This window comes from Pongo pygmaeus, chromosome 9 (genome assembly GCF_028885625.2).
Source record: "Pongo pygmaeus isolate AG05252 chromosome 9, NHGRI_mPonPyg2-v2.0_pri, whole genome shotgun sequence".
Lineage (NCBI taxonomy): Eukaryota > Metazoa > Chordata > Mammalia > Primates > Hominidae > Pongo > Pongo pygmaeus.
In genome coordinates this window covers 104,711,593-104,726,083 of record NC_072382.2, presented here as the reverse complement: position 1 = coordinate 104,726,083, position 14,491 = coordinate 104,711,593, and the positions used below count along the sequence as shown (strand labels likewise).

Genomic DNA, 14,491 nt, shown 5'->3' with positions numbered 1-14,491 from the left:
GGACAACATACATTGAACTGCTATTTAGAACTCTGAAAAGAGTAGCAGGCAGGTTGAGGAAGACCAGAATTAGAAGAGACACCAAACCAGTGGTGGATTTACCATTGTATTTTTCCCCCCTTCTGGCAACCCTAGGACCATACCCAATGCAGCCAGAAACCCAAACTGGTGTAGACAGAGCTCTAGAAAACCACCTCTAGCTCAGGCTTTAGAAGGAAAGGGGTCTTCTGCTAGCTATCCCACTGGCAGCTGGGACCCAGAAGTCCCTAAAACTCCAGAGGAGCTGTGATCCCAAGAGAGTAGGTAAACCCAAATTGCACAAAAGTGTGCAAGAAAATAAAGTACATGAACCCCAGCTTTCTGGCCAGAGAAACAAAACAGAAGGCTGAGGGAACCATAAAATGCTGGGAAGATCATGGAGAAGAAGGAGATTGAAAAAATAACCCCATAAACTTCTTTAGGAGCTCCTGGACTCATTCCCAAGGTGTGGTGCATGAATAGATCTCATTCTAATCAGAAACCAAAGACTGGAATTGGCTACTAGGGAACACATGTGGGACAGACTGAAATAGCACTGCAAAGATTTGAAAACAGACTGACACCAGAACCATAACCCACAGAAAGCTGGCTAGAACTTGCAATCTGAACCCAACAGGATCAGTTGCTAAAACAAAAATATCAATATTCTCCAGAGGATTTAAACAAAACCCAAACCCTCATAACATAATATTCAAAATATCCATGATATCATCCAAAATTATTCAACATGCAAAGAACCAAGAAAATCTCAATTCACATAAGAAAAGACAATAATAGCTACCAGTATCTAGATGACATACCTGTTGAAGTTATCTGCAAAAGACTTCAAAGTACTATTATTGCCAGGCAAAGAGGCTCATGCCTGTAATCCCAACACTTTGGGAGGCCGAGGCAGAAGGACTGCTTGAGCCCAGGAGTTTGAAACCAGCCCGGGCAACATGGCAAAACCATGTCTCTACAGAAAATAAAAAAGTCAGCCAGCCATGATGACATGTGTCTGTAATCCCAGCTACCCAGGAGGCTGAGGTGGGAAAATTGCTGGAGCTCAGGAGGTCAAGGCTGCAGTGAGCCACAGTCTCACCACTGCACTCCAGCCTGGATAACAGAGCAAGAACCTGTCCCCGCCCTCCAAAAAAAAAAAAATACTTTAAAGCCCTGTTATAAAAGTGCTCTAAGAAGTACAAGAAGTAAAAGGTGAAGACTTTTGAAACAAGTGGAGAGACAGAATATCTCAGCAAAGAAATAAAAAATATAAATAAATAGAAATTTTAAAGCTGAAAAATTCTTTGAAAATCACTGAATGGACTCGAAATGGAAATAATAAAGGAAAGAGGCAGTGAACTTGAAGACAGAGTAGTCCAAATTATGCAGGCTAATAAAGAGGAAAAATTAAAAAAAAAAAAAAAGGCAGTGCGTCAGAGATCCAAGCCCATGCCAAAAGGTCTAACATCCATGTCGTGAGAAACTCAGAAGGATAGGAGAAAGAGTATAATACAGGAAGAATATTTGAAGAAATAAGAGCTAAAAACTTCACAGATTTTGGTGAAAAACAAATGTACAGATTGAAGCTGAGACAACCCCAAATAGAATAAATGCAAAGATGTGTCTATATCGTAATCAAACTACTGAAAACTAAAGAACATGAGAAAGTCTTGAATGCTGCCAGAAAAAAAAAAAGTAATGTATTACTTATAGAAGAATAACAACTCCAATGACTGTGGATTCCTCATCAGAAAACATATAGCTCAGATGGAAGTAGAACACTTTAAATGCTGAAAGAAAAGAATTGTTAACCCAGGATAGCCAGTGAAAAATTCTTCAGAAATAAAGGTAAAATAAGACATTCTTGGATGAAGGAAATCTATGTGAATTCACAGGCAGCACACCTTCTCCAAAAGAAACACTAAAAGAAGTTCTTTAGACAGAAGGAAAATGACACCAGAAGGAAACCTGGAACATCAGGAATAAAGGAAGGGCAACAGAAATGGTAAACATCTAGGTATATATAAAAGATTGTTCTCCTCGAGTTTTTTCAAATAACTTTGATGGTTAAAAGCAAAATTTATAACATAATCTCATGGAGTTTTCAGTGTATGTAAATGTAAAATATTAAGACAACTACAATATTAAAAGGAGAGGATAAAGAAGCCTATATGGTAGTAAGGTTTCTATATTCTATTTAAATTAGTAAATTACTGATTCAAAGTACATTATAAAAATTTAAGTATATATGTTGTAATTCCTCGAGTAATCACCAACACAGATATACAGTCAAAAACACAATAGGTAAATTAGGATAGAATACCAAAAAATAACCCAAAACCAGGCAGAAAAGGGAATGTCTTTTCCATACCAGTATTCCCTGGATCCTCAGAACTTGTATCAATGTTAGTATACTGCTCTAACTTATTCACCAGTTGTGTTTCAATCTGATGAAGACTATGATCTTTAATAGCATTTTCTACATCTTCAGTGAATTTAATCTGCTCCGCCAAGCATAAAATCTATTGAATAAAGAGAAAAATTATTTTTAAAAGGTGAATTTACTTAGAAATGATTTATAAATTTAAAGAAAGACACCTTTTTTCAAATTGCCAATTGTATATTGGATCTCTCCATCTTAATGTCATACTGGAACCTTAAATATTAATAGAGTAATACAGTAGTAGAAAAAGTATTGTGTGATGCAGCCAAGCCTACTTCACAGAACTCATTTCATACTATACTCTACTACAAGCCTATTTTTCTGGTCCTATAACCCACTGTGTTTATTGTAACCTCAAAGCCTTTGTATTTTCTTCCCCTCTCTTCAGAAATGGCTTCTTTTCAACCAGTAAACCACAAAGATACCAAAGTATGATGCATTCTAATTAATAAAAGGGCAATCCTAAGCATTTCAAAATAATTTCTTAGTATACTACTGAAGTCTACAGTAGCAAAATTCCAGTGTTCTCCTAAACTAAGATCTGCCTTGGCCGGGTGCAGTGGCTCACGCCTGTAATCCCAGCACTTTGGGAGGCTGAGGTGGGCGGATCACTTGAGGCCAGGAGTTCAAGACCAGGCTGGTTAACATGGAGAAACCCCATCTCTACTGAAAAAATACAAAAATTAGCCAGGTATGGTGGCACATGCCTGTAATTCCAGCTACTTAGGAGGCTGAAGCACAAGAATCGCTTGAGCCTCAGAGGGGGAGGTTGCAGTGAGCCGAGATCGCACCACCGCACTCCACATGAAAGTAGGCTAAGCTGCTGTCTTACTCCAACTTAAAACATTCTGTAAATATTATATTATGGTTCTTTTATGGAAGAGAAAGCCAATTAGTAACTCATTTCTAAGCAAAGTCATCGCCCAAACAAACTTTGTAGTATGAAACTCATCAGTTTCTTTAATCAGGTATATGACGAGGCATTTATGGAGAACCAAATCTGCTTTTGAGAAAAATACTTTGCTCTTTGATTTTCATATAAAGATGTTTCTTTGCTACCTCCAAGCCTAATCCTGGCAGTACTACTGAATTTCTGTATTATAAATGCATATCAATAAATTTAATTTTTTACAGTCTGCTATGTAATTTCTGTGAATGGCTAACAAAAGTTATAGTTAAGTTACAGTCTTGGGTTATAAAATCACATTACTGTTAAGACAGCTGGATAGGAACTAATATTATTAATTACCTAAAATGTAATAACAATTAAGGGTGCTCTGCAAACATTATGAAATAACCTTCAAAATGACTAGACAACGTAGGTACTTGAAGGGCATGTAAATAATGTAAGTGTCAAAATGTTCTACTCAGGATAACTAGCAAAGATTAATATTTAAAACAAAGTCAGATTCTTTCCACTTTACCACACTGCCTCCTTCCCAGACCAGAAAGTACCCTCTCTACCATTATTTCAGGTCCATATAAAAAAAGTAACTGAATTATCAGTACATAATAACCAATTATGCTACTCAATTCCCTTATGTAAATACTCTTGAGATCAATATTTCTTAGCATTAACTGCTAATAAACTAGAATTCTTTATTTTAGTAGATAATGAACTATTTACATTTTTAGTAGTTCACACTTTTACCTGACTGCTCAAAGGCCTGGAGGTAAGTTGCAGGCTGAAATCCAACAACTTTCTCTAGCCTATTATCTCCCACTATAACTCCCAATACAATTGTCATTTCCCTAACCCAAATATTATACAATATTGCTTTTGTAGACTTTTTTTATACTGTGTCTTTTATTCTAAGTTGATTTATAAATCCTATCTGGAACAGAGTACTAGGAAACATTTTCAGTGGTAATAAAGCAGTCTACTCTGGTTCTACAATGGCTTTGGTTATTCAGTGATGATTACTTATATTTTTCTCTAAGAATTTGAGCTTTTTTGAAACATTTCAGTTTGCCTTAAAATGAAAAAAGATACAAATGGCATGTATGAGAAAGTGGTTCAGAATGTAAACTGTTCCAAGCTTCCATACTTAAAGAAAATCAACATAAAAACCTGTTCCAATAGCCACTACATTTTTTTATTTGAAAAGCTAATAACTTTGAGAGCCGCTGGGTAGATTTTTCTGTAAGAAATCATGAAACATCCCAATGTCTACCATCCACAGTCCCTAAGAACTAAAGTTCCTGATGACCTACACCTGTAACATTAGTCTGGCCCAACTATTAAACAACGCAGGATGTTTAACACAAGTCTTAGTGCTACATTTTGATACAGACTGGTACAAATTTTGTAAGCTAAATATCTAGTACACAGTGTTCAGGGATGAAATCCTATTAACCCTGAGCTGCAGCCATCTCTGTAATTCACCATATGACCTCACTCTCTCTGTCAATATTACAGTTTAGTGTAACGACTATTTCAGATTTACACTAATACCTGCTAAGTTCCTGCCAGCTCCAATGCTTAGATGATCCCATGGGAGGGATGGACGGGTAGGGGACAACAGTGTTATAGATCCTGTGCCTCTCCATCAATGATGAACTAATCATATGAAACCAGGAAGCTATTAGATGCCTGATTCCCTTCTCCCCATCCTACTCACCACTGGCCTAGGTTGCTTGGATCTCAATTCATCCCCCACATTTTACAGCTGAAGGAACTGAGACTCAGAAGTTAAGCAATTTGTCCATTAACTGTTAGATAAAGGGAGAAAACAGATGCGATTTATCTGAGCCTCCTGGCTTCTAGGTCAGGGATCTTTCCATGTACCCTGCCTATGTAGCTTCTACACGTAAGCCCCCTTACCTGTGAAGGGAACAGAGATGGGTCAACTGCACCTTGAGAACTTCGCCCAGTAGTAACACATTCCTTCAACAACTGTTCCAAAGTTTTCTTCATTTCCAAGGCCAAATCATTCAACCATGTCTGAAAAAGAAATTGGAAAATAATATAAACAAGACATAAAACAAATTGGAAAATAATATATATAAGACATAAATATACAATCTACTAACTCCATACTGTTATTTCAAGATGGGGTATTATACTTTCCTATTGATCATTACACTCCTAAAATGTGTTATAGGAATATAATTCTTTATTTTCTTAATAAACAGTTTAAATAATTTGAATAAAACAATTTTTTCACCTCTTAGGATAATGATGAGTGTGAAAACTCATAAATTTGTGGCTAACACTACCATGACTATATCTATACAAGCCAATATAATATGAGCATTTAAAAGTTGACCCATTCACTTCATCATTATGATGAATCAAACTAGATAGTTTGGCCAATAAATCAGGGTCAAAATGGCTGGCTAAGTTCCCTGGCTCAGGCTATCCTGGTGATCTTATATTCATAAAGTCATAACCATAGGAAGGGATTGCTTCATCAGGATGAAATGTATTATCTGGGGGCTTAGATTGCTGCATCCAACAAAACTAATTTTGTTTCAAAGTGAAAAAAATGTATTTTTCCTCTCACTTGATTATATATAAAGTAATAAAAAGTTAAAATAACAATGATTGATAGAAACAACAGTGAATATTTATGAATCACTTCTTAACCTTAAAAATATGTCATTTGTAATAAAAAGGCAAAAGCTGCAATCTTAGCCTTTCATCATTGCATACTTAAATTACTCTGAGTTCCAGCTTTTTTTTTCAATCTGTAGAGCATTTTCCAGTATTGAAAATAGCATCAAAATTCACTGAAGCTAAAGAGTGAGAATCTGCCTCTCAGTGCATGGCAGCAGAGACACCTACTCTGCTAACAATCATAAAGCTTCCAGAGTTTCAACTTTTCCTTTGCTGGTATACCTGCTCTAGCCCAGTTGCTAAAATTTAAGCTCTGTCCCTCTGTGTATATCCAACAAAACTACAAGAGAGGAAAAAAAACAAAACTCTTAACCAAATATGATTAGCAAATTTCCCAGGTTTTCAATCAACTGATTTATGTACTCAATATCCAATAAAATGTTGTAACCTAACCAGGAATAAACATTTTGCTAGGCTGTATGGACATGCACATGGTAAGGCATGGGCCCTGGCTTCCAGTTGGAAGATAATTTGAAATTGAAAAATTACAATTCCATGTGATACAATCTATTGCTAGTTAGTTTTAGCTATATGCCTATAATAGGCCTTTGATCAGTTTACTTCCAGTCCTGCAAAACCAGTTAATCAATAGTTGTTTGCTTACTTGTTCACCCAAATCATCTTATACAAATTCGTATTTTAAAGAGTAAAGACAACTAAAATTTATTGAGTACCATGTTCCAAGCACTAAATAGTGTACTTAAAGCCAATTATCTCATTTAATTTTTAATTGAAAGTCTTTGCAACAGTTACAGGTTGAACATCCCTAACCCAAAAATCCAAAATCCAAAATCCTCCAAAATCTAAAACTTTTTGAGATTGACATGATGCTCAAAGGAAACGCTTATTGGAGCATTTTGGATTTTCACATTAGGGATGCTGAACTGACATAATGCAAATAGTCCAAAATCTAACAAAATCTGAAATCTGAAACACTTCTGGTCCCAAATACTTTGAGAGATACTCCACCTGTACTGAGATTACCATTTTACTGATTAGAAAACCAACACTCTAAGTCACATAGCTATTAAGTTATGGAGCTAAGATTAATATCTAAGATTTTTTACTCCAAGGCCAAGGTTCTTTTCATAATTACAGGCTGCCTTCCAAAGACTACAAATCCATATTCTTTTTAATATCAAAATACTCTGAAACTAACAAAACAAATCATTTTTAAGATATGAGCTGAGTTTCCTAAAATACCTAAATTAACCAACTTTACCCTCTAAATTGACTAAATTATTTTAGAAACAAAGTTCATATATAGTTAATTCTTTTTGTTTTCATATTTGAAAAAGAATTGCTTACCTCTACATTATTTGATAGAGGAACTTTATTTTTAAAAGGTACAACTTCTCCCTCTAAAGATTTCATTGCAGTTATATGTTTTGATTCCTCATCAAAGCAAACACTGTTAATACCTGAAATATAAAAGCAACGATTGAAATGCAAAAGGATTAAAGACATAATTATTAGATACAATATATGTGTCACAGTGTTAATATATACCCTAAAACATATATAATAATCAAATTATAATGTATACCACATAATATATAGTGTTCCTAGTGTTTAAATGTCCTACTGGGGGAAAAAAATCACTTTCTGGATCAATATTCTTAACACTCATCTGAAATATTTCTTATCAATATCTATCTATATGTGACATGATTCACTGGTCAAATTTGTGAATGTTTATTTAGATATTTCTATATATGTTTGTTTATACATTCCTACCATTTTCCAGAAAAAAAATTTAGGCAACCTAATCAACTACCACGTATCAATCAGTAAGAATTGCCCTAACTCACATTCTTGGGGGGAGTGAAAAATGTTATAACCTCTTTGGAAAATGATCTGGCAGTTTCTAAAAAAGTTAAACTTATACTTACTATATGACTTAGCAATTCCAAAACTAGGTGTTTATCCAATTCCAAAACTAGGTGTTTATCCAATACAAATAAAAACATATGTCTACAAAAAGACTTGTATGATTGTTTACAACAGCTTTATTCATAATAGCCAAAAACTGAAAATAACCCAGGTAAATGTGTTGAAGGCAAATAAGACTTCCCCTTCCCCCAAATTTGCATATTACTTTATAGTATATAAAAAACTTGAACATATTATGTCATTTTGATCTTCACAAAAAAGCTATATTATTATTTGCAATATAAAGAAAAAAACTAAATTTCAGAGAGGTAACTTAATAACCAATTAATAAACAATAGAGAGACTGGTTGAATAAAAGGGTTCTGATTCCAAGAGTTTGTTTTCTACTACTTTCCATTGCCCAAATCATAGTTACAAATATAAGCACCCTAAAGTTTCAGATACACAGGAATTGATGAATATTTCTTTACAGGACCGGAGAGTAAATATTTTAAGTCTAATGGACCATATGGTCAGTGTCAACTACACAACTCTGCATTCACAGCATGAAAGGTATAGACAACAATACACAAACTACTGTGCAGGATTATGTTTCAACAAAACTTTACTTAAAAAACAACAAGTAGTGAGCCAGATTTTGGCCCATGGGCTATATTTTGCTGATCCTTGATTATTAGTTAAAATGACGAAAATTATTTTACTTCATAAATTTAATTTGAAAAACACAGCTCTTTTCTATAGAGCTGTTTCCTCTATAGAAGAATTCATTTGCTTGCTCTTTCCAAGCAAATTAAGTATTTTAAAAAAATAATAGTCATTATTTTGGTAATAAACCTATTCCATTTGCCACTAACAAGTATCCCATTAAAGTGACTCTACAACATCAAAGTATTTGACATTACACTTTTCCCCCATGCAATCTCACCTGTTCCCATAGCTTACTATTATTTCTATATGGATGACTCCTACATTCTCACCTAGGTCTCTTCACTGACAATAACTGCCTATGGAGTATCTCCACCTGTATGTCATTCAGGACACCTTAAACTCAATAAGGAAGAGGCATATTCTCCTTCATTACAGGCCTTTGCACAGCCAATACCCACTGCCTGCCTGCCTGCCTTTTTCTAACTAAGGCCTATACATTCTTCAGATATCACCCTAGATGTCACTTACTTCATGACGCCCTAAAACTGAGCTAAATGCCCTCACAGATGGAGCTATAGCACCACATACTTATGTCAATCACCAGAATTGTCACACTGTATTATATTTGTCAACTTACAACCTTGTCTCCCCCATTAAACTGTACATTCTTTGGGTACAGGAACTGTATTTGGGTATACGAACTGACTACTGTATTCAGTAGTCTACCTAAGAGCATAATATTAGGCCTGGCAGACAGTTGAAACTCAATAAATATCTGTTAAATAAATGTTGAATCCTACCAGCAAAAAGTTTCTTAAGGTGAGACTGAATCACTGATGGGTTGGTAGACTGGCCCAATATTTCTAATAAGTCATCATCACCAATAAAATAAAATCTTGGGAATGCTGAGCGTTTTTCCTAATAAAAATAGAAACAAAAAATAGATTTCTTTTTTTCAAATAATTAAGATATCAAGTACTTTACAATTTATTATATATTTTTTTCTTAAAAAACATGCCTCCAAAAATTCATTTAATGATTTCTGACATCTTTGAAGCTGATCAAGTATTGTTAGTAGAGAATTTCTGATTCCAGCATGAGTAGTTAATGTTGTGACTCTATTGTCTTTCTTGATATCAGTCATTATTGATCTACAAAAGAAAAAAAAAGTATCTTCACATCTATTTTAACAATTTGGGGGGGTAAGAAAAACAGATTAAGACTTTTTTTACCTGCTTAAAACAAACTAAAGGTAACACTATTATAACAGTATTACACCTCTAGGAATGTTAAATATTAATATCACACTATCATTTTTAACTTCTCATATTTTAAATTATCTTATATATTTCATTTGCTAAGCTAATTTTTTTTTTTTTTTTTTGAGATGGAGTCTCGCTCTGTCTCCCAGGCTGGAGTGCAGTGGCGCAATCTCTGCTCACTGCAAACTCCACCTCCTGGGTTCCCGACATTCACCTGCCTCAGCCTCCCAAGTAGCTGGGAATACAGGCACCCGCCACAGCGCCTGGCTAATTTTTTTGTATGTTTTAGTAGAGACGGGGTTTCACTGTGTTAGCCAGGATGGTCTCGATCTCCTGACCTCGTCATCCGCCCGCCTCGGCTCCCAAAGTGCTGGGATTACAGGCGTGAGCCACCACGCCCAGCCTTGCTAAGCTAGTTTTAAGCCCTACCTCATAGAGCTAATGGTCCAGTGACAGCAAAAGACATCAAATAATTTCTAGAAATATTTAAATAAAATTGTGATAAATGTTAAAAAGGAAAAGTAAAGTATTGTTAAAATGGCTAACCGGGCAACCCATAACCTAGGACTTCTTTAAGGAAGTAATTTAAATTGATATGCAGATGAAGAATAAAAAGAAAAAGTAAGTGAGTAGAAGACGTTTCTGGCAAAGATTCTGGGAAGAAGATAGGTATGTCCGAGAAACTAAAAGCTAGAGTCACTAAAGCAAAGTGGAGAGCAGCACAAGAAAAGGATAGAGAAATGAACAAGGAGAAGATCATGCTTTATCCCTAGTACAATGGGAAACTATTTTAAAGTTTTATTTACAGGAGTAAAAGAAAGTGCTGAACCTGCATTTTTAAACAATTACTCTGGCTGTTGTGTGAAAAACTTATATTATACAAGAGCAAGTCAGAAGGTTAATGTGTGTAGTCCAACTAAGAGATACAGAACATTAGAATAGAAGTACAGATATATTTCTGTACAGGTGTTTGGTTCAAGATATACTAAGTAGGTTAGAATCAACAAAATTTGGCAACTTAATGTATGTAAAAGTGGAGGAAGAGGGAGATATCAAAGTTATCCATCATGTCTCTGCTTTCAGCAATTAGGTTGGGCCATTTATTGAAACAGGAATCAGAAAGAAAAAAGATTTGCTGGAAAGGAACTGGTAAGTTAAGCTCATGAATTCAGTTTTAGCCTACTATTTGAGCATGTTTGGTAGATTTGGAGCTCAGAAGAGAAATATGGGCTGTACATGTAAGTTGAGGAGACCTCAGCATATAAAAGAGAACTGATGCCGGCAGTGGTTAAGATTACCTGAGAATACAGTGAGAAAAAAATCGAAGGCTGAGGGCTGGAGAATGACTACATCTAAAGATGTGGAGACAGCTAAGGACTAGGAACTATGTGTTGAACTAGAGAGACGGTCAGAAAACCGAGAGGACGAAATCACAAAAGCCAATGGAAGAGACTTTCTAAGAAAAAAGAAATGCTCAACTCTATTAAACACTAATGAGAGATAAAGTAAAATAAAAATTGAAAATGCCCTTTGAATTTAAAAGACGAAAGTAATTGGTGATTTTAGGAAGTATGTATTATTACGTAGAGTGGTAATAACAGGGACCACAGCATAATGGTTCAAGAAGTAAATGCCTGAATAAGAGGAATAGCTTCTCAAAAGGATCCACTAGAGAAAGAATTTGAATACACAGAGGATACCAATCATGTAAAAGTAATTTGCCTGTATTAAGCACTTCACAATATGAATTAATTTAAAAAAAAAAGTACCATATATGTCTATGTTTTACATCATTGTACTGACCTAAAATCTTCATCAACTCTGTTGAAGCGTGTCTGTTCTTTTGGCAATGCTCCACGGCCGAAAATGGGTTCCAAATACACCCACTTTCTCTGAATATGATTTAAATTCTGCAGGTACTCATCTAACTCTGCAAGTTTTCTTTCCCAAATTGATACTTTATCTTCAAATCCTTTATAATAAGGAGAATCCTTTAAGGATTGGAGAAGGCATCTATTATCTCCAACCTGATTTACTATATCTTTCCAGTCTTTAATCAGCTTCATAGTTCGACTTTGGCTGTCTTCATAATCAATTAATGTAAACACTGCTCCAACTCCCCAAAGATCAAGTTCACGTAAAGCTTCTCTGATTGTAACTTCACCTTGTGCCCGACTATTTAAATCCTATTTAACACAAAATATCCATGTTTATTACTTCAACATTAATTATCACATAAGTAAATAAGAGAAAAGTATTTTATGAAAAATATATTTTATCTGGCTTTTCACCATAAGGCAAAAAAAAAAAGTTAAGTGGCTCTATTTTACGTGCAACTCAAGAAAATTACTGGCTATTTTATCAAAGCATGTAAGATACTAAGTAAGTATCCTGGTTCACATGGTCAAAATACATACAAAGTTCTGCCTTATGCTTTTTACTTCTCTAAAAGAAAAGCAAAAAATTAAAGCATCCATCACAAAAGACAAAACTAGTTTGGTTTATTCAAAGTTTTACAGACCAAAAGGCCAATATTTAGAACAAAAGAAATTCAGAAATTACACTGTAATCTTGTTGTAGATTCTGATACATCTAAAATGATTAACAATCCACTAGAGTTATCTTCTGCAAGAGTCATGCTTCATAACTTCTCAAGATTATTTAAAAACATTCCAGGGTTATTAACAAACACAAAGGTTTATTTTTGGGATAGGAAATAAAACAATTTGATATCAAGAGTCCTTATAATTTTGAACGGCCAGAACGCAACACTAAAAGTCTGTCACTTGTAATAAATTGTGACAACTTTTACTTTTACCTGAGAGGTTTTCTAAAAGTGATTAGCAAACTGATTCTTGGCTTAGCTCTCTGGATTTGTGTATCCTCTAGCTTTTATGTGTAACATATCACATAATTTTTTATGTATTTTATGTAAAATGATTTGTGTTTGTTTACTTTTTGATTAAAGTTGATTCCCTTAAAGGAAGACTTTTTTCGTATTTAAACAAAATATGAAGCAATATTGTATATTTAAAAAGGCCAGACTTATGGGATATTTATAAAAGTGATTCATACTTTAAGGTCGGCAGCTTTGGCTACAATTGTATCAGCTACTCTGAGCAAATCACCAAACAGTAGTTTCTCTAGACTAGTCCCCCTAGGAAGTCCAAGGAGACGAAAAAGGTCAAGCCAGTGATCTGGAGAAAGATGCTCCCCTCTCACATATTTCAAGATAGGAATTACGATCTGTTACAAAAAGAAAAGAAAAAGTCATACGTATACACATATACATATATTAGCAAAATGCAAATTAGTATTTACTTTTAAGCTTATTAGTTACCAAAATTTTAATTATTCCATTTTCTTGTTTAATAATCTTAAAATCATATTCTTCAACTGAATTGTATAAAGCTTTTGATTAAATGCTGCTATGGACACACACAAATTACCCTTTGTAGTTTAATATATTTTAAAACATGACATAGACTATCTCTATTTTTAGTATTATAGGATAGGACCCATGATGGACTGGAATGTATAAACACTCTGTTTTTTAACTTTAACATAAATTTCTTATAACTTCTTTCTCATTGGTAGTAGAAATATCAATAATTTCTATGGTTTACTCTGTATTTCCTATTTTCTTCATGAAATGGAATAATTAAATTGAAAAACATATAAAGTAAAATTATATAGTTCACTCACTACATAAGAAAAAGATGAAAGCTCCAAACATTGTTTTTAATTGGCAAAATAATAATACAATCTTACTTTATATTTGTCAACCTCTGATTGTAATTTCACTGTCATCACTGAATGTTCTTCAACCTTCCTTAATCTGTCATGCCAGTTCATCAAAAATTCCTCAAACAGGTATGTCTTAGTCCTATAAAATACCAAAAACACATTGCAAAGATTACATCCAAAAATAAAACAACCAAATTATTAGTCTAAATATTGTTTTTGAATCAAACCGAAAAGTGATCCAGTCTTCATTGGCCATTTCCTGAAATCCTTGTTGAAACTCTTCATAAAAGGCCCAAATTTGTGCACAGCTCTCAATATCTTTAGAGATGTTACTTGCCAGGGAGAAATTAGGCTCTTCCAGTCTAAAATGATGGCAATCATCACTATAGAAACAAATATTGAAATATTAAATTTTAAAAACAGAAATATTGATACTGTTAAGTATCATTAAGTTACTTAACTGCAATCCTTGTATGTGTGTACACACACATTTGTCTATGTTTAATAGATATACAATAAGAAACTACAATAAGAACATTAAGAAACTACCTATTTACTATGAGAATTTTACTTTACCTACGCATATATGAACGCTATAAATGCATTAATATACATTTTTCCCAAAGAAGTCAAAACTGAGTTGGTAATATAGAGAGATTTATATGTACATAATACATATTATATATAAGTAAATATTCAAGATTGTATAAATCTACAGATTAATCTGGGTAAAGAATACTCTTCTCAGTTGAAAGGGCAAGCTTCTAGAGTATAAGATATCCTTAATCTAATCAGTATAATGCCATTTAGTAATTATAGTAACAAAATTGACTCACTCCACTCATTTATGAAAGCATC

The 14,491-nt window shown here is 34.0% G+C and overlaps 1 protein-coding gene across 6 annotated transcripts in view; it reads right to left on the bottom strand.

Moving 5' to 3' along the window:
- DYNC2H1 (dynein cytoplasmic 2 heavy chain 1) overlaps positions 1 to 14,491 on the bottom strand; it is a 359,810-nt gene that overhangs the window by 306,716 nt on the left and 38,603 nt on the right. For all 6 annotated transcript variants that reach the window (XM_054438209.2, XM_063672124.1, XM_063672125.1 and 3 more), the window contains 9 exons: positions 13,861 to 14,016; positions 13,658 to 13,772; positions 12,962 to 13,132; positions 11,690 to 12,072; positions 9,643 to 9,775; positions 9,425 to 9,542; positions 7,392 to 7,504; positions 5,289 to 5,408; positions 2,393 to 2,543 (listed from right to left, as the gene is read on the bottom strand). In XM_054438209.2, the coding sequence (XP_054294184.2) occupies positions 2,393 to 2,543; positions 5,289 to 5,408; positions 7,392 to 7,504; positions 9,425 to 9,542; positions 9,643 to 9,775; positions 11,690 to 12,072; positions 12,962 to 13,132; positions 13,658 to 13,772; positions 13,861 to 14,016 (1,460 nt within the window). The remainder of the gene's footprint in view (positions 1 to 2,392; positions 2,544 to 5,288; positions 5,409 to 7,391; positions 7,505 to 9,424; positions 9,543 to 9,642; positions 9,776 to 11,689; positions 12,073 to 12,961; positions 13,133 to 13,657; positions 13,773 to 13,860; positions 14,017 to 14,491) is intronic.